General features: G+C 42.7%; 1 protein-coding gene across 1 annotated transcript in view; it reads left to right on the plus strand.

Moving 5' to 3' along the window:
- The first annotated feature begins 282 nt into the window (after positions 1-282).
- Positions 283-23,267, plus strand: part of LOC139381239 (mitochondrial ribosomal protein S5) — a 28,598-nt gene continuing 5,613 nt past the window's right edge. The window contains exons 1-5 of the mRNA XM_071124714.1: positions 283-361; positions 5,609-5,746; positions 8,606-8,731; positions 9,448-9,681; positions 17,802-17,836. Coding sequence (XP_070980815.1) covers positions 283-361; positions 5,609-5,746; positions 8,606-8,731; positions 9,448-9,681; positions 17,802-17,836 — 612 coding nt within the window. The remainder of the gene's footprint in view (positions 362-5,608; positions 5,747-8,605; positions 8,732-9,447; positions 9,682-17,801; positions 17,837-23,267) is intronic.

Consider the following 23,267-nt stretch of genomic DNA (forward strand, 5'->3'; position numbering starts at 1 on the left):
CACTGAATAATAGGGTTACAGTATATGCCACCCCACCCAATAATTATTAACCAGTCAGCCCTATACCAATATCAGATGTGGGACAGATGTAGCCTACACGCGTAAAATCAAAACACTGTACTTCATTAGCTATAACTTTCATTACATTTCATATAGCTTTCATCTAAATGCATTTTAAACATATTTACCTGAAGTTTATCAATAATGTAACGTTATCTCGTTTCCCAATTAAACAAACTCAATCATATTCATTCTTTACAGGCACATCTCAGCCTACCTGTTATGCTATTCAGGACCTTTCACAACATCAAGATGGCGGCGTCCATACGGGTGTGCTGTGCCCTCCGAATTACGCTGGGAGGTGAATATATTTCCTAAATTACAAATTTCTGTCACACAGATGTTTTACCCAAAAAGGGCCCTAGAATATGTAATCGGATTGTATACTGAACTGTGTAGTCTATTGGAATAATGTATATTTTCATGGACAAATTCGGCACACTATGCTATGGCTAATACTAGCTAGCTATAGCTTGTCATCCTCGGCTTGTCATTTAGCCAGACAGCCAGCTAGCTATGTAAACTACCCATTCCATCACAATGGGATTCATATCCATATTTCGTTTGGATCGCTTTCGGATGAATGCCTGGTCCATCGCGTGACGACAATGACTAGTTGCCTAGGCCAGGGTTATTCAACCGGGGGTCGACGAAGGTACTGCACGGAGTCCGCAAAAAATGTGAATAAATAAAAAATTGGAAAAAAGTTCAATGTTTTTATGAATATTGCTAGAAACAACAGAATAAACGAATTACATACCCACACTAGAAAAAACAATATATTCTAATCAACTTTTATTTCTCAAATAATATTGAGCAAATTAGAATTGCTACTGTCTTTGGTATTACACTCACTGGAGTGTCTGACATAGGCTTTGAAAAAGCACCAGCGAATTGGCTACTAGTGTGGCAAGTCCTGCTGGCTACCAGTAAGCTTTCTTGACTTGGACATAAATGTTTGCCAACACATGGCTAACATTTATTTAACCAGCTAAACAGCTGTTCTTGGCGAAAATGTGTTTTGAGTTACCTTTCTAGCTACTAGGTTATGTAAGAGTTTACAGTTCTTCTAATTTATAATGTGGAGAGGTCAAAATAATGAGACATTTTTTACAAAATTAATTTTAAAATGTTGGTTGCTTCTCCTTGCTGTTATCATTCCACTGATGAGAAGACAAGACTTTAATAGTTTTTTTGCTAATGTATTATGGGGGTTGATGGTTTGCCTGGGAGAGGGTGCTGAGGAATATTTCTGTCTGTAATAAAGTACTTTAGTAGGGAACACTCATTTGGATTGGCTGATGGTTGGGCCTATGCCCACCCATTGCTGCACCCCTGCCCAGTCATATGAAATTCATAGGATAGTGGCAAATTAATGTATTTCAATTAACTGATTTCCTTCTATGAACTGTAACTCAGTAAAATCTTTGAAATTGTTGCATATTGCGTTTTGTATTTTTGTTCAGTATATATTCACATCTCTTTGTCCTAATCTTTAGCCTCATCCGGGATATACTCACCGGACAGTTTATTAGGTACACTCATCTAATACTAGGTCGTACCTCGCTTTGCCTCCAGAAAAGCATGAATTCTTCGGCGTATTCTACAATATGTCGAAAACATTCCACAGGGATATTGGTCCATGCTGACGTGAACAGCCTGTTCCGTCTCATCCCAAAGATGCTGTATTGCGTTGAGGTCTGGGGACTGTGCAGGCCACTCAAGTAAACTGAACTCGCTTATCATGTTCCAGGCAATGTTTTTCTGCTCCTCAATTGTCCATTGTTGGATATCGCGTACCCACTGGAGCCGCTTCTTCTTGTTTTTAGCTGATAGGAGTGGAACCCGGTCTGGTCATCTGCTGCAATAGCAGCAGGATCGATGAGTTGTGCGTTCTGAGATGCCGTTCTGCACACCACTGTTGTACTGTGCCATTATGTCTGTTTGTGGCCTGCCTGTTAGCTTGCACAAAATTTTCCATTCTCTTTTTTGTGTGTATTTTGCATCATTCTCGGTAAACCCTACACAAGCCCAGGGAGGCGGATGTTTCTGAGACACTCGAACCTGGCACCGACGTTCATACCATGCTCAAAGTCACTTAAGTCCCATGTTTTGCCCATTCTAACATTAAATTGAACAGTAACTGAATGCCTGTATGCCTGCTTTATATAGTAAGCCATGGCCACATGACTAATAAACTGTTTGGTGAGTGTATTTCATCACACAGACAAACAGCCATAGTGAAGGAAGTTTCCATAGTGCATAAAACATTGCCACCCGAGGAGCTTACTTCTCTGCTCCGGAGAGATCGCAGGTAGTTGGTCAGAAGGCTCTGGAGGTCCATGGAATATTCTCTCTGTAGCAAATGTAGTGAGATGGATAGAGATACTGAATACACTGGAACGAGAGCGAGCTATAAGGGTGCCTTCCAATCACACAAATGGATGCCAGTGTTATCCTTATATGCACTTAGCAGCGGCGTACCGCCATTGGAGGGAGGAATCATTTTCAGGATGCTAAAAGTTTTCAGTGTATACTTACAGTTAGTAAGACATTTGTGGAGTGGTTGAAAAACTAGTCTTAATGACTCTGAAATAATAACATTTAGAAGTCCCCTTTCAGCTTTAGAAGAAGTGACTGCTAAATTCTAACTCCTGTTCCTATAAGCTGGTAGCATGGCAAAAATACAGAAATCGGTGTTGGTAGCCAAAGTCATTTTACTGTAACGCAGTTGATTGGTGATGATGGCATGAACATATATTGGGGTTGACATCCATAGAAGCATTATATTCAGATTTGTGTGAAATACACATACAGTGCATTCGGAAACTTTTCAGACCCCTTCACTTTTTCCACATTTTGTTACGGTACAGCCTTATTCTAAAATGATTTTTTTTTTAAATAATACAAATAAAAAATCCTCATCAATTTCCACAAACTACCCCATAATGTCAAAGAAAAAACTTAGTTTTAGAAATGTTAGCTATTGAGCTCAGGTGCATCCTGTTTCCATTGATCATCCTTGAGATGTTTTTATAACTTGATTGGAGTCCACCTGTGGTAAATTCAATTGATTGGACATGATTTGGAAAGGTGTACACTTGTCTATATAAGGTCCCACAGTTGACAGTGCATTTCAGAGCAAAAACCAAGCCATGAGGTTGGAGGAATTGCCCATAGAGAGCTGAGACAGGATTGTTGTTGAGGCACAGATCTGGTGAAGAGTACCAAAACATGTCTGCAGCATTGAAGCTCCCTAAGAACACAGTGGCATCCATCATTCTTAAATGGAAGCAGTTTGGAACCACCACGACTCTTCCTAGAGCAGGACGCACGGCCAAACTGAGCAATTGGGGGAGAAGGGCCTTGGTCAGGGAGGTGACCAAGAACCAGATGGTCACTCATCCTGTGGGGATGTTTTTCAGCAGCAGGGACATGGGCACTAGTCAGAATGGAGGTAAAGATGAACAGAGCAAAGTACAGAGTGATCCTTGATGAAAACCTGCTCCAGAGCGCTCTGGACCTCAGACAGGGCAAAGGTTCACCTTCTAACAGGACAACGACCCTAAGCACACAGCCAAGACAATGCAGGAGTGGCATCGGAACAAGTCTGAATGTCCTTGAGCGGCCCAGCCAGAGCCCGGACTTGAACCTGAGAGAACATCTCTGGAGAGAACTGAAAATAGCTGTGCAGTGACACTCCCCATCCAGCCTGACAGAGCTTGAGAGGATCTGCGTATGAGATGAATAATGTAGGGTAAGTAACATTTATATAAGGTAGCATTGTTTAAAGTGGCTAGAAACTCAGTGTCAGTGTGTTGGCAGCAGCCAAGCTCAGAACGCAACCTTGTGGGGCCCCAGTGTTGAGGATCAGCGGGGAGGAGATGTTGTTGCCTACCCTCACCACCTGGGGGCGGCCCGTCAGGAAGTCCAGTACCCAGTTGCACAGGGCGGGGTCGAGACCCAGGGTCTCGATCTTGATGACGAGCTTGGAGGGTACTATGGTGTTGAATGCCGAGCTGTAGTCGATGAACAGCATTCTCACATAGGTATTCCTCTTGTCCAGATGGGTTAGGGCAGTGTGCAGTGTGGTTGAGATTGCATCGTCTGTGGACCTATTTGGGCGGTAAGCAAATTGGAGTGGGTCTAGGGTGTCAGGTAGGGTGGAGGTGATATGGTCCTTGACTAGTCTCTCAAAGCACTTCATGATGACGGATGTGAGTGCTACGGGGCGGTAGTCATTTAGCTCAGTTACCTTAGCTTTCTTGGGAACAGGAACAATGGTGGCCCTCTTGAAGCATGTGGGAACAGCAGACTGGTATAGGGATTGATTGAATATGTCCGTAAACACACCGGCCAGCTGGTCTGCGCATGCTCTGAGGGCGCGGCTGGGGATGCCATCTGGGCCTGCAGCCTTGCGAGGGTTAACACGTTTAAATGTCTTACTCACCTCGGCTGCAGTGAAGGAGAGACCGCATGTTTTCGTTGCAGGCCGTGTCAGTGGCACTGTATTGTCCTCAAAGCGGGCAAAAAAGTTATTTAGTCTGCCTGGGAGCAAGACATCCTGGTCCGTGACTGGGCTGGGTTTCTTCCTGTAGTCCGTGATTGACTGTAGACCCTGCCACATGCCTCTTGTGTCTGAGCCGTTGAATTGAGATTCTACTTTGTCTCTGTACTGGCGCTTAGCTTGTTTGATAGCCTTGCGGAGGGAATAGCTGCACTGTTTGTATTCGGTCATGTTACCAGACACCTTGCCCTGATTAAAAGCAGTGGTTCGCGCTTTCAGTTTCACACGAATGCTGCCATCAATCCACGGTTTCTGGTTAGGGAATAGCGTGGGAGCCTCTTGTTTTAGTTTCTGTCTGTAGGCAGGGATCAACAAAATGGAGTCGTGGTCAGCTTTTCCGAAAGGGGGGCGGGGCAGGGCCTTATATGCGTCGCGGAAGTTAGAGTAACAATGGTCCAAGGTCTTTCCTCCCCTGGTTGCGCAATCGATATGCTGATAAAATTTGGGGAGTCTTGTTTTCAGATTAGCCTTGTTAAAATCCCCAGCTACAATGAATGCAGCCTCCGGATAAATTGTTTCCAGTTTGCAGAGAGTTACAGTTACAGTGTAGCGTTATACCCAAGAAGACTCGAGGCTGTAATCACTGCCAATAAAATAAACGTTTTTTGCTTTGTCATTATGGGGTATTGTGTGTAGATTGGTGAGGGGGGAAACGATTTAATCCATTCTAGAATAATGTAACAAAATGTGGAAAAAGTAAAGAGTTCTGAATACTTTCCAGAGGGACTGTACATGTGATTCTGGATGACAACATAAAGATGTTTGTTTTCAACATTAGGGATATTTTCCTAAACAAGTTAAATCCGCTTCGTGTTTTGTTTCCTTGCCACGATACTAACGAGTATCGCGATACTGATATCGTCTCGGACCTGTCATTAACACCCAGAATAAACAAGACAGGATCATTTGCATTAGCTAATTTATAACTGTTCTAGGTAATTTTACACTAGTAAATGGCATTACCTCTATGCTGTGTTTCAGGGGTAGCACCACTTCGGACAGCAGGGGGCGCCCTGCCTCTCTCTCACCTAGCCAGACCCACTGCCTCTCTATGTACTGCTACTCCACCAGCCCCTGCTACCTGGATACAGACCAGACATAGCAGTTTCTTCAACAAACGTAAGTGCTGATGTTCCCTAACTCTCAAGAGTCAATAGCGCACCTATATTGAAGCTTTCCAATCAATAAAATCATTGTCATTATCAGCTAAGCTCTTCAAGTGAACAAATCAAGTCATTATTTGCTGACATCAGCTCTGACGTGGTCAACCCTCGCAAAAATGTTGCTGATATTCACAATGCTAATCATCTCTGACTCGGATCTGGTCTACGAATGTAATATCTTGATACTGCCCCAGTATTACCAGAGGCAGCACTATAATATAGGCTTAACTACTTGAGCGTTTTTAATAGGACTCACATAAAATTGCCTGAGCTCACTAAGTGATACCTATTCACAGTGGTTGAACCTGTCAAATGCAGAGCTTCCACAGGAAGGTGTGTGTCTATCAGCGCAACACAGCAGTGGCAGGCAGCGACGCTATTTCCTGCAGCATCTCACTGAGATAATTACTCATGCTACATCTGTCACCACCAGCTCCGTCTCAGCCAATGCATGGAAACCCCAAAACACCCACCATTCCTCCCACTTTATTAACATGCCACCTTCAGTTGACACTCTCTCAGCACATATTTCTATTTGCAGTGTACGTACTCAAGAGAAATTGTTACTTTGATTGCTTTGTATCATCATACTTTGCTTTGGTGTATACTGATGTTTTGGTTTTTTAGCAATGGGTTTTCACAATTGACTGACATCCATTTGAACTGCTTTGGGAAGACTGCTTTGGTTCTTTTTTTTGATAGGAAAATGTCCACTTTTCCACAAGATGTGGAATTGCAGAATTATCACTAGATTCTATGTTCCCTTTAGTTAGTTACCTTTATCACATAAGTTGAGCTAAAAACCTAGGCTGATGTGATCCTGGGTTTACTAATGTAAAACATGAGGGAAATGAATTTTCCCAGTGGGACTCAAATGATTGTTTCTCTGCCTGACGCCAGGCGTTCTAATAGCTGGTCGTGGCAGCCTAACACAGGATCATTACTACTGCGAAGGAAAGACGCTGACTGACTGACTGACTGGTGGCAGATGCCGCTGATGCATATATATATATATATATATATATATATATATATATATATATATATATTTTAAAATTGTAGAATCACATAATGGTGTCAGACATCTGAGTGGCCAGCTTTACTGACTGGCCACAGAGAAGGAATCAAGGGAGAAGAGAAAACAGGGTCCCTCTGCTTGTACATGGTGTCAATGTAAGAACTGTTGTGAGAAGGTATCACTGAGTGATGAACTTTTCAACAGACCTCTGCTCGAGGGCTTGGTGCTTTGAAGATAATATTTTCACTAGTTCATGACATTGTTGGAGATGAGCTGGAATCTTTTTGTTGAATACTCAGAACTCTGTTCAGAACTGTTCAGAGTTCATGTTTGATTATATTTAATCTCTGAACAAACGTTACTGGATTAGAAATGCAGTATGCCTGTTAGCTGCTTTAGTTTGCGTCCTATTTTAAGTCTTGTAGCAAATAAGTCTCCTTGCCATGGGCAAAATGAGGGAAAACAAACTTGCATACTGAGAGGGAAGCCTGGCCTGTTCTTGTGCCTTTCAACTTTTTTGTATACCTCATCCCTGTAGTGGCATGACTGGCATCTGATGTAGCATGGTTGTGTCATCCAAAAGGAGAGATGGAGGAAAATCATCAAAGTTGGTGTGCATTGGCACCCCAGGAGTGAGACTATTGAAGCGCTCCAAGCTGCCAGCATAGGTTAGTTTTTTTTGATTGACCGGTAGTATTGTTGATCTAGAATGGATTAATTGCTACACTATCTATCTAGGTCTAGGACTCCCTTTTCAGACTTTCCTCATGGCAAGGACACAAGATTTAGCCTCAAGCAAGGTTTGGCTCTTTGACAATCAGCTTTTATTAGCCTAGTGCCTTGTTGCTTTGCTGTAGTACAAAGCTCCATTAAATTCTCAAACACACTGGTTACATCTCCCTTCACATGCTTTAATTAACTCCTAATCGATTCTCTGTGCGGCACCGAGCATCTCCTTCTAAATCCTTGAGAAGCGAGCAGCCCGGCTGAAAATAGATTTTATTTGGGAAAAACAAACTAGCATTCTCGCTCTCTGAGTAATAGCAGGTGTTTGTTTGCTGGAATGCATAGTGCGCTCTAGCAGGTTTGATTAGTGTATGACTGTAGATGCAGATTGGAATTTCTGGGCTCTTTTGTTGGAGGTCGATCCCAGACTTGTTGCAGAGAGATTGTGCTGCTTCTGTAAACTAAAGTCGAAAAACATTTTTGTACTTGCAAATAGTAATATTATGCCGACTGTGTTCAGACACTCAGGTCCGTGAGGACAAGGGTGGCCTGTAGCAACGCTAACTAGTTTCCTTGTTTACTTTCTCGGTCTGGACAAGTAAAGCTACATCAAAGAGAAGGTTCAATATTTTTCAAACTCTTTAGCGTTCTAATTTTCTATTCCTAGAGTTTTGTAGGTAGGTAAAACATATATATATATATATATATATATATATATATATATATATATATATATATATATATATATATATATATATATATATATATATATATATATATATATATATATATATATATAGGCTAAGATGATCCCTTGTCGTGACCCCACTCTCTGAGTGTGTCTCATGGGGAGTGAGACATGCAAAAAACACATTTCCATTTCACACCACACATTTGTACAGGTGTGTGAAACAGGACAAATATAAGCACCCCCTTTTAAAATGTCTTTAAAAAAAAATCTGTGTCCTACAGGCAACCAGATGATAGTTTTCAATATTCTGGACAAAGATGCTGCATTGAGGTTGTCAGATTTGGCAATTAAATCCCCCTTTCTGTGTGTTATCATTGCAGTGACAGCAGAGGAGCTTTGGAGGGGAGTTCTGGCAGAGACTGGTGCCGGTGCTCGAAAGGGCCGAGGGAAGAGGACCAAGAGGAAGATGAAGAAGGATCTGAACCGAGGCCAGAATATCGGAGAGGGTAAGATGGATATATTGTTTTAGATCTATTTAAATCATAGATATATATATAAATATCCCTGTAACCCAAACATTTGACTTTGTTGGGAAAGAGTAAACCCACTACGATTGGTTGGTATCATGTATATTTCTGTCTTTAAGGCCAAACCTGAATTCGAGTTTGAATATTGATGGCTAAAGTTTGATCTGAATTTCCTTCTGCTAATGGGCAGTAGACTATTAATCTGTTACCAGTAGTATTTTAATTAATTACATTAATTATAATGAACAGATTAGTCCTCTTTCTCTTTTCATCTATCTCAGTGCCGTTTAAAAAGTGGAAATTCATTGAGAGTGTTTTATTGCTGAGATGTCTGCGGCCCAGTCAGTCTCGCTCTTTCTGGCCCTGTTCAAATCCATCAAACCCTACAGATGTGACAAGATTGTGTAATCAGTACCACATTGGAAGAGAATAGGCGTGACTTCTCTTCCAATGTTCTTGTGATTTTTGGCTGCACCTCGTCACACTGGTTGAAGTGCTGTCTACTCCCTGTAATCATTGCCCCATTTTTCCCGTCTGTGTCTGTCTCTGAAGACTATTCTTTATACAGTCTGTAACGTATAATAAAGTTGAAGTTAGTGCTCCGTTTGAGTTGAGTTAGTGCAGTGGAGCGTTTAGGACAAATGAATGCTCCTTCCCATAACAAACCCCCTACCCTCTCTCTGCCTCTCTTTCAGGGCGCGGTGGGTTCCTGTGGCCGGGGTTGAACTCTCCTATCCTGAAGAGCGGGACCATACAGATCATGTCTCGCCGCGGGGAGTCCGAGCAACAGGAACTGCAGGCAGAGCTTCTGCGACAGCGCGACGAATGGGATCGCAGGAGGAAGATGAGGGTGAAGAGGGAGCGAGGGTGGACTGGCAACTCCTGGGGCGGCATCAGTCTGGGGCCCCCTGACCCTGGACCCAACGGAGGTACTGTGCGTATAAAGCATGCACATTAGGGATGTAACGATTTCCCCAATACACATTGGTCCCCGGTTCAAATGTTTAAAATATGAGCAATCCAAATGTAGCATGCATCGGTAAGAAAATAGATGAAATGCTATGAATTGGCTGTTTTTCACTCAAATTACTTTTTTTCTTTCTTCCCGGAAATACCTAATCTTCTGTGGCGACTGCGTCCTCTCCTTCAGTGTCAAACTAAGCATGTCATTATGTTGACAGTTATTGATCTAGAAGTCATTATGCATGCTGAACAACCCCAGGAAATACCAATAGCCTAGTCAAACTGCACGCTGAGCAACGAGAGGTAGGCCTATTCCTGATCTGGCACATACAGTGCCTTCGGAAAGTATTCAGACCCTTTGACTTTTACCACATTTTGTTACGGTACAGGCTTATTCTAAAATGGATTAAATACCAAAAAAATCATACGCAATCTACACACAATACCCAATAATGACAAAGCGAAAACTGAATTTTTTGAATTTGAATTTTTTGAATTTTTTGTAAATGTATTGTTAGAAAAAAAATTAAAATACTGAAATACTTGTATATAACATTTCAGACACTTTTATTATGAGACTCAATTTCGAAATTGAGCTCATCTGCATCCTGTTTCCATTGGTCATCCTTGAGATGTTTCTATGACTTGATTGGAGTCCACCTGTGGTCAATTCAATTGATTGGACATGATTTGGAAAGGCACACACCTGTCTATATAATGTCCCACAGTAGACAGTTCATGTCAGATCAAAAATCAAGCCATGAGGTTGAAGGAATTGTCCGTAGAGCTCCGAGACAGGATTGTGTTGAGGCACAGATCTTTGGAAGGGTACCAAAAAATGTCTGCGCCATCGAAGGTCCCAGAGAACACAGTGGCCTCCATCATTCTTAAATGGAAGCAGTTTGGAACCACCAAGACTCTTCTTAGAGCTGGATGCCCGCCCAAACTGTGCAATCGGGGGAGAAGGGCCTTGGTCCAGGAGGTGACCAAGAACCCGATGGTCACTTTGACAGCTCTAAAGTTCCTCTGTGGAGATGGGAGAACCTTCCAGAAGGACAACCATCTCTGCAGCACTCCACCAATCAGGCCTTTATGGTAGAGTGGCCAGACGGAAGCCACTCAGTAAAAGCACATGACAGCCCTCTTGGAGTTTTCCAAAAGGCACCTAAAGACTCTGACCATGAGAAACAAGATTCTCTGGTCTGATGAAACCAAGATTGAACTCTTTGGCCTGAATACCAAGCGTCACATCTGGAGAAAACCTGGCACCATCCCTACGGTGAAGCGTGGTGGGAGCATCATGCTGTGCAATCGGGGGAGAAGGGCCTTGGTCCAGGAGGTTCTGGGACTGGGAGACTAGTCAGGATTGAGGCAAAGATGCAAAGATGAACAGAGCACAGAGAGATCCTTGATGAAAACCTGCTCCAGAGAGCTCAGGACTGTTCACCTTCCAACATGACAATGACCGTAAGCACACGGCCAAGACAACGCATGAGTGGCTTTGGGACAAGTCTCTGAATGTCCTTGAGTGGCACCACCAGGCAAAGGGTGGCTACTCTGAAGAATCTCAAATATAAAATATATTTTGATTTGTTTAACCCTTTTTTGGTTACTACATGATTCCATATGTGTTATTTCATAGTTTTGATATCTTCACTATTATTCTACAATGTAGAAAATAGAAAAAATAATAAAGAATAACCCTGGAATGAGTAGGTGTTCTAACTTTGACTGGTACTTGATATGAAAGTGATGTCTGGGTTTTACATTTTTTATACATTTGCAATAAAAAAATAAATTTAAAAAAACTATTTTTGCTTTGTCATTGTGGGGTATTGTGTAACGAAAACGAATTTTAGAACAAGGCTGTAACATAAATTGTGTAAAAAGTCAAGGGGTGAGGCCTCTCCCGGGTGTCACAGTGGTCTAAGGCACTGTATTGCCGTGCTAGCTGTGGCACCAGAGACTCTGGGTTCGAGCCCAGGCTCTATCGCAGCCGGCCGCAACCGGGAGGTCCATGGGGCGACGCACAATTGGCTTAGCGTCGTCCGGGTTAGGGAGGGTTTGGCCGGTAGGGATATCCTTGTCTCATCGCGCACTAGCGAATCCTGTGGCGGGCCGGGCGCAGTGCACGCTAACCAGGTCGCCAGCTGCACGGTGTTTCCTCTGACACATTGGTGCGGCTGGCTTCCGGGTTGGATGTGCGCTGTGTTAAGAAGCAGTGCGGCTTGGTTGGGTTGTGTTTTGGAGGACGCATGGCTTTCGACCTTCGTCTCTCCCGAGCCCGTACGGGAGTTGTAGCGATGAGACAAGATAGTAACTACTAACAATTGGATACCACGAAATTGGGGAGAAAAGGGGGTAAAATTCAACAACAACAAAAAAGTCAAGGGGTCTGAATACTTTCTGAAGGCACGTTCAGCATTCAAATCTTTGTAAAATGGCTCACGCAATATTAAGCTCTGGAGCAGGTTTTCATCAAGGATCTCTCCGTTCATCTTTGCCTCGATCCTGACTAGTCTCCCAGTCCCTGTCACTGAAAAGACACCCCCACAGTTGAGTGACAACCATGTATTATTATTATTATTTTTTAAATGCGCCAATTGAAAATGTGTGATTTACCTGAATAAAAGTAACCTAAGCTACTGCTGGAGACTCTCATCTGGCTATAGGTAGACTACATGCTGATCGGCTATAGGTAGACTACATGCTGATCGGGCTATAGGTAGACTACATGCTGATCGGCTATAGGTAGACTACATGCTGATCGGGCTATAGGTAGACTACATGCTGATCGGGCTATAGGTAGACTACATGCTGATCGGCTATAGGTAGACTACATGCTGATCGGCTGGCTATAGGTAGACTACATGCTGATCGGCTGGCTATAGGTAGACTACATGCTGATCGGCTATAGGTAGACTACATGCTGATCGGCTATAGGTAGACTACATGCTGATCGGCTATAGGTAGACTACATGCTGATCGGCTATAGGTAGACTACATGCTGATCGGCTATAGGTAGACTACATGCTGATCGGCTATAGGTAGACTACATGCTGATCGGCTGGCTATAGGTAGACTACATGCTGATCGGCTATAGGTAGACTACATGCTGATCGGCTATAGGTAGACTACTTGCGGATCGGCTATAGGTAGACTACATGCTGATCGGGCCTTACATTAGATTTCATGTAGATTGTTCAGGTTCACCATTGTTTCAAGCAAAACTACCCAAACTGTCAGTGTATATATGGTCATTTTTAGATATACAGGGTAAAGTTGATAATTTCATAACGAGGTCCGCGATCACTTTTGTTACCCGCACTGCATGGTCGAAGTGGAAGAAGAGACTCACTCCGAGTCTGTCAACTTCCAAACGGTCTTAACCATTCGATTATGAGACGGGGGTGAAATCCAAAGTTGTGCTATGTATTCATTGGCTATGGCATAGCAACATTTTTTAAGATGAATATTATACATTACTAGCTCAAACTTTTAATCTGCAAAAATGTTAAATTCATTAATGGGTGATGGTGATTTCAGATCAAAAGTGTATGTGCGGGGGGGGGCAAAAGGCAAACATTGCCCCCTAACTGACAGTGGGGTGGTAGATGCTCAGTGCCATGCCACCCCCCCCCCTCCCCCCACACACACGTCAGCTCAGAAAGATCCAGCTCAAGGGCCCAGCTCATGAGCTCCATCAACAGCAGATTTACATTTCGAATGGAGAATGAACAAATGCAACAAATGTTGAATCGTTTCCCTAATCAAATCAACTTACACCAAATCGTTTAAAACTAAAACATATCGTTCCTGTATTGTATGGAAGCCCATGTTTCTAGATACGTATCAAATTGTTTAAAACTAAAACATATCGTTCCTGTATTGTATGGAAGCCCATGTTTCTAGATACGTATCAAATCGTTTCAAACTAAAACATATCGTTCCTGTATTGTATGGAAGCCCATGTTTCTAGATACGTATCAAATCATTTCAAACTAAAACATATCGTTCCTGTATTGTATGGAAGCCCATGTTTCTAGATACGTATCAAATCGTTTCAAACTAAAACATATCGTTCCTGTATTGTATGGAAGCCCATGTTTCTAGATACGTATCAAATCGTTTTAAAAGGGAAAGATGCACATTCCTAGTGCACATACTTTGAAGGTCTGTTTTTACATCAAACATCAATCACTATTATTGTGTAGTAGCATTGCTTTGGATCAGATTGAATATTGTTGCTATGTTATTGAAGCAAAGAGCTCTGCATTCATCATACACACTCTGACTTGCTTCCATACGTCACCTCTGGCCTAGCTGTACTATAGTAATGACCGAGCGTATTCCTCCAGCCAGACATATCAGACATATTCACTACACTGTGCCATTTCTCCCAGCATTCTATCGGCTCTGGTAATCAATACCCCTGGTGGTAGTGAAATGGCAGGTTGGGTCACTCTTTTCCTTCTGAAAGCTCCAAATGCCAACAGCCTCCACAACTCGGCGCCTTTCAAACGCTGCACCACACGGTAAAGGCTCAATCCACTGGGGAGAGCACAGCCCGTACCTCTGTCTGGAAAGGGCAAATGTCACCTGGAGCTAGCAGTTTCCTGCTTGACGTCCTGAGAGCCAACCGAGCCTAGCGAAACACAATGAAAGGCCAGACAGACTGACAGGTCTCTTTCCCACTAGAGACCCTTGCCCTCCCACCAACCCTCTCCAACACTAAGGCTAACCAAAACGTGATGATTTAAATTCATTATATATAAACAATATTTCAAGGAAATTATCAAAAAACTTTGAGATTATTTTGATCAAGTCTTTGTCGTTTAAAATGATGTTTGAGATCAAGGCCTGTTGATAGATTCTAGATAAAGTGTAAGTCATTTTAAAGGAGGAAGTATGAGCGGGGCCGTCTGTATGTCTGAGGGATAGCCCTGCATGCAGGCCCATTAGCACCTCATGACTGATGGAGAGTAAGATTTAACAGGAGGGACAGTGCGGCTTTGTCCACATTTAGAAAGTAATCCCTCTACCACCCACTCACCCCTTCCCTCCCTTCCTCTCTCGTTTCTCAGCTCTGTCCATCTGGCTCTTCACCCCTCCGAGGGACATCTTATTTAGGGCTTGGAATACTAAAGTAGTCAATAAGCTTAAACATTCAGAACTGCAGAACTTGAGAATATAAGTAAGTTGCCAGAGTAACATATTGATGGTGTTCCTCTGTCAGAGTTCTCTTTCAGTTATGTCTTCACACTATGTCTCTGCATCCCCTCATCTCCCTGTGAGATGAACACTGGTATCAAATGGGTATTGTTCACCTGCCTCTCCAACCTTTCCTCATCCCCCTCCACCCCTACCACTGTTACTACGGTAACACACCACAGACAGAACAATCTCTGTTGAATTGTAGTCGTCCTCACATCGCACGGCCAGGATTTATTTGTTATACATACACTACCGTTCAAAAGTTTGGGGTCACTTAGAAATAGTCCTTGTTTTTGAAAGAAAAACACTTTTTGTGTCCATTTAAAATAACATTAAATTCATCAGAAATACAGTGTAGACATTGTTAATGTTGTAAATGACTATTGTAGCTGGAAACGGCAGATTTTTAATGGAATATCTACATAGGCGTACAGAGGCCCATTATCAGAAACGATCACTCCTGTGTTCCAATGGCACGTTGTGTTAGCTAATCCAAGTTTTTCATTTTAAAATGCTAAATGATCATTAGAAAACCCTTTTACAATTATGTTAGCACAGCTGAAAACTGTTGTCCTGATTAAAGAAGCAATAAAACTGGCCTTTAGACTAGTTGAGTATCTGGAGCACGAGCATTTGTGGGTTCAATTACAGGTTCAAAATGGCCATAAACAAAGAACTTTCTTCTGAAACTTAGTCAGTCTATTCTTGTTCTGAGAAATTATGGCTATTCCATGAGAAATAGCCAAGAAACTGAAGATCTTGTATAACGCTGTGTACTTCTCCATTCACAGAACAGCGCAAACTGGCTCTAACCAGGATAGAAAGAGGAGTGGAAGGCCCTGGTGCACAACTGAGCAAGAGGACAAGTACATTAGAGTGTCTAGTTTGAGAAACAGACGCCTCACAGGTCCTGAACTGGCAGCTTCATTAAATAGTAACACCAGTCTAAACGTCAACAGTGAAGACGTGACTCCGGGATGCTGGCCTTCAAGGCAGAGTTGCAAAGAAAAAGCCATATCTCAGACTGGCCAATAAAAAAGAAAAGATTAAGATGGGCAAAAGAACACAGACACTGGACAGAGGAACTCTGCCTTGAAGTCCAGCATCCTAGAGTCGCCTCTTCACTGTTGACGTTTAGACTGGTGTTTTGCGGGTACTATTTAATGAAGCTGCCAGTTGAGGACCAATGAAGTGTCTGTTTCTCAAACCAGACACTCTAATGTACTTGTCCTCTTGCTCAGTTGTGACCGGGGCCTCGCACTCTTTCTATTCTGGTTAGAGCCAGTTTGCGCTCTTCTGTGTAGGGAGTAGTACACAGCGTTGTATGAGATATTCAGTTTCTTGGCTATTTCTCGCATGGAATAGCCATCATTTCTCAGAACGAGAAAAGACTGACAAGTTTCAGAAGAAAGTTCTTTGTTTCTGGCCATTTTGAGCCTGTAATCAAACCCACAAATGCTGATGCTCTAGATAATCAACTACTCCTAAAGAAGGCCTGTTGTATTGCTTCTTTAATCAGGACAACATTTTTCAGCTGTGCTAACATAATTGTAAAAGGGTTTTCTAATGATCAATTAGCATTTTAAAATTATTAACTTGGATTAGCTAACACAATGTGCCATTTGAACACAGGAGTGATGGTTGCTGATAATGGGCCTCTGTACTCCTATGTAGATACTCCATAAAAAAATCTGCCATTTCCAGCTACAGTAGTCATTTACAACATTAACAATGTCTACAATGTATTTCTGATAAATTTGATATTTTAATGGACAAAAAATGTGCTTTTCTTTCAAATCAAGGACATTTCTAAGTGATCCCAAACTTTTAACGGGTAGTGTATATTTATTTCCTCCACTCTTCTGGGCTGGGTTGGTTATTACATTTCCTGCCTTCCGTTTGCGCTCTCTCTGTCTGCTAGTCACCACAGTGATGGATTACCATGCGATGGCGTGGACGGGAGCCTAAATCACAGCTCTGGATCGGAGCTGGGAACGCTTGACCTTCGACCTTCATCCTCCTCTTTCTCATGCTAGGGTTACCCCACCTCCTCACAGATACCTTCACCAAGCCCCGCTCTTAAATCCAGGAAATGTCCGGTCGCCGCCTGTCTCTGTTAGAATCCCTTGTTAGAGTATTGAGGGAATTACTGACACGTTGCTGTTGGCAAACCTGAGCTAAATCACTGACAGATTTACCTTACTGGATTTATTTACCTCCCATCAAAAGTGGAAAAATGAATCCTGTTATGGTGACCTACTGTAAAACCTTCCATTTAAACTAGCCCCATGTAGTGAACGTCATGTGTTTGTTAACAATTTGTTTTGGATTTCTATGGGTTTACCACAGACATTCTCTACTGTTTTAGCGATGGAGTACACTAATAAGCAAGTCCGATTTACCAATGCCATCAAATAAGTCAATAAACCTTTTCCTCTCTCCCTCTGAGAAGTCTGCCTCATCACCCCTTTATTTGTCTCGCTAAAAGCTGACTGCTAATTTGCTTTGATCAGCTCTGAGAGTTGCTTCTGTGGCTCCCATTACACATGTAATCCAAGGCCAATTTGTTTGGATTGAATTTGCCTCATAAACCCAATCAGCACAGGTGAACCTTGTCATGTTTAGTGTCTGATAGAAGGGGATGTTGCAGTTTAACAGTATACAATCAGAGGTATTCGCATTGGGGAAATGGGGACTTTATCAGTCCAAATAGTTCTTCTCATAAAGGTCATATAAAATGTAAATTTTTTTAAGTTACATATATTGTTTATTGGAAACTGTAACCTGGGTTAACATGTCATGCCACTGGAAGTCACCTTTTACCTCCATGTTACTCTGTTTTTTACTACCTTATTTTCCTTTCTTTTTTTAGAGACTTACGATGACTTTGACTCCCGAGTGATCGAGGTGAGTGCTCTTCAAATACTAACCCAAAATGTTGGAATCGGTTACCATGGTATTAACCCAGCCCAAAAGGGTATGTCGGTGCATCTAGCAAAGTCTGTAGTTTTGAAAAAGCAGGGCAGACACGATGCAGTAGCGTAGTGCTATTTGGTGGCTTTGAAGAAAAGTGGATGGGAACCCTTTGATGGTTGATGTTCCCGAGACTTGGGAGAGCTGGGTTTGATCTGTGGAGGCTGGCTGGGAGTCTGTCTTGAGTGTCCTCTGCTGCTTGCCGTAACTCCTTGCTCGGTGAGGAACAGCACCCAGTTGAGGAGCTGGGTGCCGACGGGCCTCTGAACCTCCCTGATCGAAGAACATGACCCACGGCTGAACTCACCGGGCTAAGACGCAGAGATGAACAGGAGAGGATACGACCATGGAGCGCACGCACACAAACCCTACCACAGTCATGTTATAGTCAGTATATTAGACACAGTGTGGAAAAAGGGCAAATGAATCGTATGTTTACACTCACCGATACGTCTCACCTCGACATGCATCACTCCTACTCGGGCACAAACTGAAGGTTGGTTGGGGGGGGGGGCTACAGGAAATGTCAACCCACCTTCCACCCTCCAAACATAGAGCATAACATGATTCCACTTGCATGCTCTCTGTCACCCAAAGGACTGTTCTATGCCATGGTTGCATGAGAGAGACTGTAGGCATAGCCATGTTGTCAACACCGAGGTCTCACTGCAACTCAACCCACCTAACTGAGGAAATGATGTCGTTTTCTATTTTGGTAAATGGAGGAAAGTACGGTGATATGAATATGGTGGCGATATGGATATTACTAACACGTTGTTATCAGGGGCACCCCTCTGAGAGGATATTGGAAAATAGACGTAGTCGATTACAAAACACTTTGATAAACAGATTAACAAGCCAACCGTCACCCAAAACAAACTCCTCGCCATCAGCATCAATCCTCATTATGTGGCAGAGAGAGAGAAGAGGGGCTACAGAGATTCAGGGTTACGTTTAGCGTTCCCATCCAGTCGGAAGAGATCTCATGGTAATGATGGTCTTTCCATTTAGGCTAATTTAATAAAAAATGTATGTTGTGTAGGGCCCAAACAAACAGGGACCATCCATAGAGTTTTTCAAAAGAGCTGAAGAATGGGATTTGGTAATCAAATTTGACCTTTTAATCTGGAATAAAGGTTCATTAAGTAAAATTGACGGCAGTATGGGTATAAGGTCAGTTGTTATAATGAGGAGTGTCAAATGTGTATTTATAAGGGATGAATGCAGGCTCTATTTTTAATCTAGCTACCTTTATGTGGTTTACTCATCACTGTTTCCCAGTGACAGTGTAGAAGTAGTACCATAAACTGTCCAGTCAAAGGCAAGGTGTTCAAAGCACTGAACATACGCATTCTGTGAGCATAATACTCTGGTATGGATCAGAATCATCTTATCTGAATATTTTCTGAAAAAACGGCTCAAAAACAGCCAGATTGATCTGATCCTGAATTGCAAAAAAAGAGGTTTACAGAATGCGGATCATTCAAATTTTGAAAACCTGGGCCTAGGGATGTGATACACAGAGCTACTGAAATCCACCCCAAGGCATTAAGCCATTGTAATAAAGTCAATTTATACCTGCCGCAATGGACCTGCACCACATTTCCTTTTTACTGTGTAATTCCACAGTGATTCTTAAGGGGTAGACGAATTGGTTGCCATTTCATTTTTCATCCCCGAGTTAAGGTGCATAATGCATTTCGGATTGTTTTTGAGGGTCAAGTTGCCGTTTGAAATGTCTGCGGGTATCAGGTTTAAGATGGATAACATGGGTCTGAGAATGCTGCAGTCCTCTCCATTTCAGTCCTCTCCGTTGTACTCCCTCTCCTTCTCTTTTTCCCAAAGTGAGTGCTAGACCCCCTACTCTCAGCATGATGCTACAGTCCACATTAGATGTTCATCTCCGTGACCCTTGAGCCACTAATAGATGCGGTAAAGAGGTCAATTGAACTCGACCAAAACAATGGAATTTGCCATGGAGGTAAAGAGATGTGGGGGAAAGATAGTCTCCTCATTGCCCCCCAGAAAAAAATGTCTACATTTTAGGCTATTGTTTATATGTGTATTTTTCACTATGTTTAGGTAAAAAATCAGAGTATTATTCTTTTATGGATGTCAACCCCAACACATGTTCATGTTATTGTTGCCAATTAACTGCATTACAGTTGAAAACAACTTTGACTACCATCAATGATTTCTTTATGCTAGCTATGCTACCATCTTATACGAACGAGAGTTAGCATTACCAGTCACTTCTTCTAAACCTGAAAAGTGAGAACTTCTACATGTTATGTAGCAAAACTTAAGCACATTGTGGGCTTGTTATAATAGATAAATAAATACGGATTTGATGAATATCCACTTTGTTAGATCAGGTTTGTTTTATGTGTGCCAATCTGGTCAACCTCTGCATTCCATTGTCTCCTTTACCACATCTATGTGTTTGTTCTGTTCTAAAGACACTACTGCCTGACCAGGTTTCACACACCTCCCTTTTCCAATCTGTCAATCATGTCCCTGAGCTGTGATTGACCAGTAAGCGGCTGAATGGTGTAGCAAGACACCTGGCAGATGCTTAGTTGGCTGATGAGGCATTTGGATGAAATCCAGAGCGGCGATGTCCCTATATCTCTGTTTCTCCAAGATAGAGCAATGCTGTGATTGTTTTCTTAACATGGTGGTGATATTTATTTTGAATCTGAACATTAGGCTGAGTACTTGACATTCCCTTCAAAGCCTGGCAGGCTGATTAAAGCACGCATTCCTTAACATGTGAGCTGTGGTTGCCTGTACAGTATTTACCATCTTCTTCAACATAAAGGTACCACTATAGATTTCTATTGACTTGGAGACAGAGAGGGAAAAGTGTTGGGAAAATAGAGAGTTAAGATGAAAGGAGCGAAATGGGGGGATGTGAAGGAATGCAATGGGATGTTTCTCTTGCGTAAGAGATTTTGCTGAAATGGCCTTAGAGGTCCATGTCGGCCTACTGTTCTCTTTTGTTGCTGTTTGTTGTTCATTCTGTTTAGACAGCATTATGACAGCTGTATTCAGAGGTTGGGCATGTGTTGGGCCCAGTGCCCAGCTGTCGTATATCGTAATGCGGTCAGCATTGACCCAGGCCTGCAGCAATCAACTAATTCAATATGTCCTGCATTCATTGCACTGATAATCCTCCCCAGCCTCTGCATGTGCTCCTCTTTACATAAATAATACAGAGCCACAGACACTCGTGTCCCCCGGAAACTGATGGATCAGTTTATGAGTTCCATCTCCCTATAAATATACATGAATTATATGAAATGCTTCCTGGAAAGGGGGAGGATTTCTTCCCAAGGACAATAGCACCATGTCATTAGTTAGTCAGTGGGTTGGGACAGGAGAGTGCACTTCCATAGGAGATGGCCTGGCTCCAATGGCACGGAGACTCAGGCCTCTCACAACTCATTTCATTAAAAGGGTATGAATACCATTACGGATGTATTGTATAACTACTAGCTACACAACCTTCAAAGTATCCCCCAAAGTCAAAGATTTGTTTTAAAAGATGCACCACTCTTGCGTTTTATATACCCATGGTCGTTAATCCATTCCATACAGTAGCTCAGTGATTCTCCAGTATGCACATAGTGAAGTGGTGCACTGTGTGTGGTCCATTAGTCCTGTGCCAGCCAACATGGCTCACTGTTTATAGTACTATATTGTTAATTATAAACTGGGCGATTCGAGCCCTGAATGCTGATTGGCTGAAAGCTGTGGTATATCAGACCGTATAACACAGGTATGACAAAATGTATTTTTACTGCTCTTATTACATTGGTAACCAGTTTATAATAGCAATAAGGCACCTAGGGGTTTGTGATATATGGCCAATCTACCACGGCTAAGGGCTTTATCCAGGAACTCCGCATTGCGTCGTTCCTAAGAACAGCCCTTAGCCGTGGTATAATGGCCATATACCACTCCTCCTCAGGCTTAATCAACACATAGCAGTGGAGTTTAGTTAAATCTTCCTCCACAGTCCAGGGATGTATTCAATCCACCGATTCTTTTGCAAAATGTTTCTTAAATGGAAGCAAACTAAACGGGTAGGACCTACCTGAATTTGTCCAATAGAAACTCTCCAATAGTTTGCTTCCATTTGGGTTCTTAAACAGTAAACAGTTTCCCTAAAACACCACTGATGAGTCCCGCCATGACACTCAGCACCAGCTCCTCTAAGATATCACTTCCCAACTCTCCCTCTCTGCCTCGCATTGCACTGGCAAACTTTCATTTTATGACTTCATGCATGTTTAACTATTGCAATTATGTTTTCTGCGATGCAATTTGCCAGGGCACCCGCTAACTTGAGTTAAATAAGTATGAGGGTTCTAGAGACAATGTTAGTTCCTAATTGTATCCGGGTGAATAGAAAACAGTTCTCTGCGACTTCATAATAAGCAGCAAATGGCAACAAGAATATAATGGCAAAGTGGCTTAACGACACTGCCAATACATTAGCTTGCAACTGGAGCTCTCATTGTCGTGACTCTCTCTTTCTTGCTATTCCCCCCTCTCTCGCTCTCTTTCTCTCTCCCTCCCTCTCTGTGGGTCTAAACACATTTTTCTAGTGAAATACCCAGCTGTGATGGTTTCCTCCTTTTTAAATGGAGTCATAATATGTTGGGTTTTTAGCAGGCTTTTAATGTATTGCTGTAATGAGAGCTCTTTCTCTCTCACGTGCACACACATACACGCCTACCTACCTTCAAACAGACAGGATCTGCAGTGGGGTTGTGTCTCTCTGGCTGGCCACTGGCAGTTCCCTGTCACATAGGGAACAGCTGGCCCGCAAAGGCTCATAACCCACCTAGACAGGGGGGCACAAAGGGGAACTTCTGAAGTCGGTGTTGTTGAGTTATGAGCAGAGTTCTGTTGGACCGGTACCAGCTCTACATCTGTTCTGTCCTGGTTCTGTCTGTGACTGCTGTGAGCCTTGGGAGGATCTCTTACTGTCCAGCTGTACCAGCTCCCATGGGGGGAGGGAAAGAGTGGAGAGATTGAATTGGATGAGGGTACTAGTAGGATGGGTTAGTAACCTAGTAGTAGTGGACGGGGTAGGCTAGGACTGGGTGAATAAGCTGTGTGTGTGTGTGTGCAAATAAACGTTTCACGGTTAGTCTACGCCTGTTTACGATGCACATTCTTTTAACCTTTTTATTTAACTAGGCAAAACGGTTAAGAACAAATTCTTATTTACAATGACGGCCAATCCCGGATGACTCTGGGCCAATTCTGCGCCACCCTATGGGACTCCCAATCACGACCCCATGTGATACAGCCTGGATACAATGTGATTTGGTGTGTGTTGGGGAGGAGAGTT

This window comes from Oncorhynchus clarkii, chromosome 23 (assembly GCF_045791955.1).
Source record: "Oncorhynchus clarkii lewisi isolate Uvic-CL-2024 chromosome 23, UVic_Ocla_1.0, whole genome shotgun sequence".
Classification (NCBI taxonomy): Eukaryota; Metazoa; Chordata; class Actinopteri; order Salmoniformes; family Salmonidae; genus Oncorhynchus; species Oncorhynchus clarkii.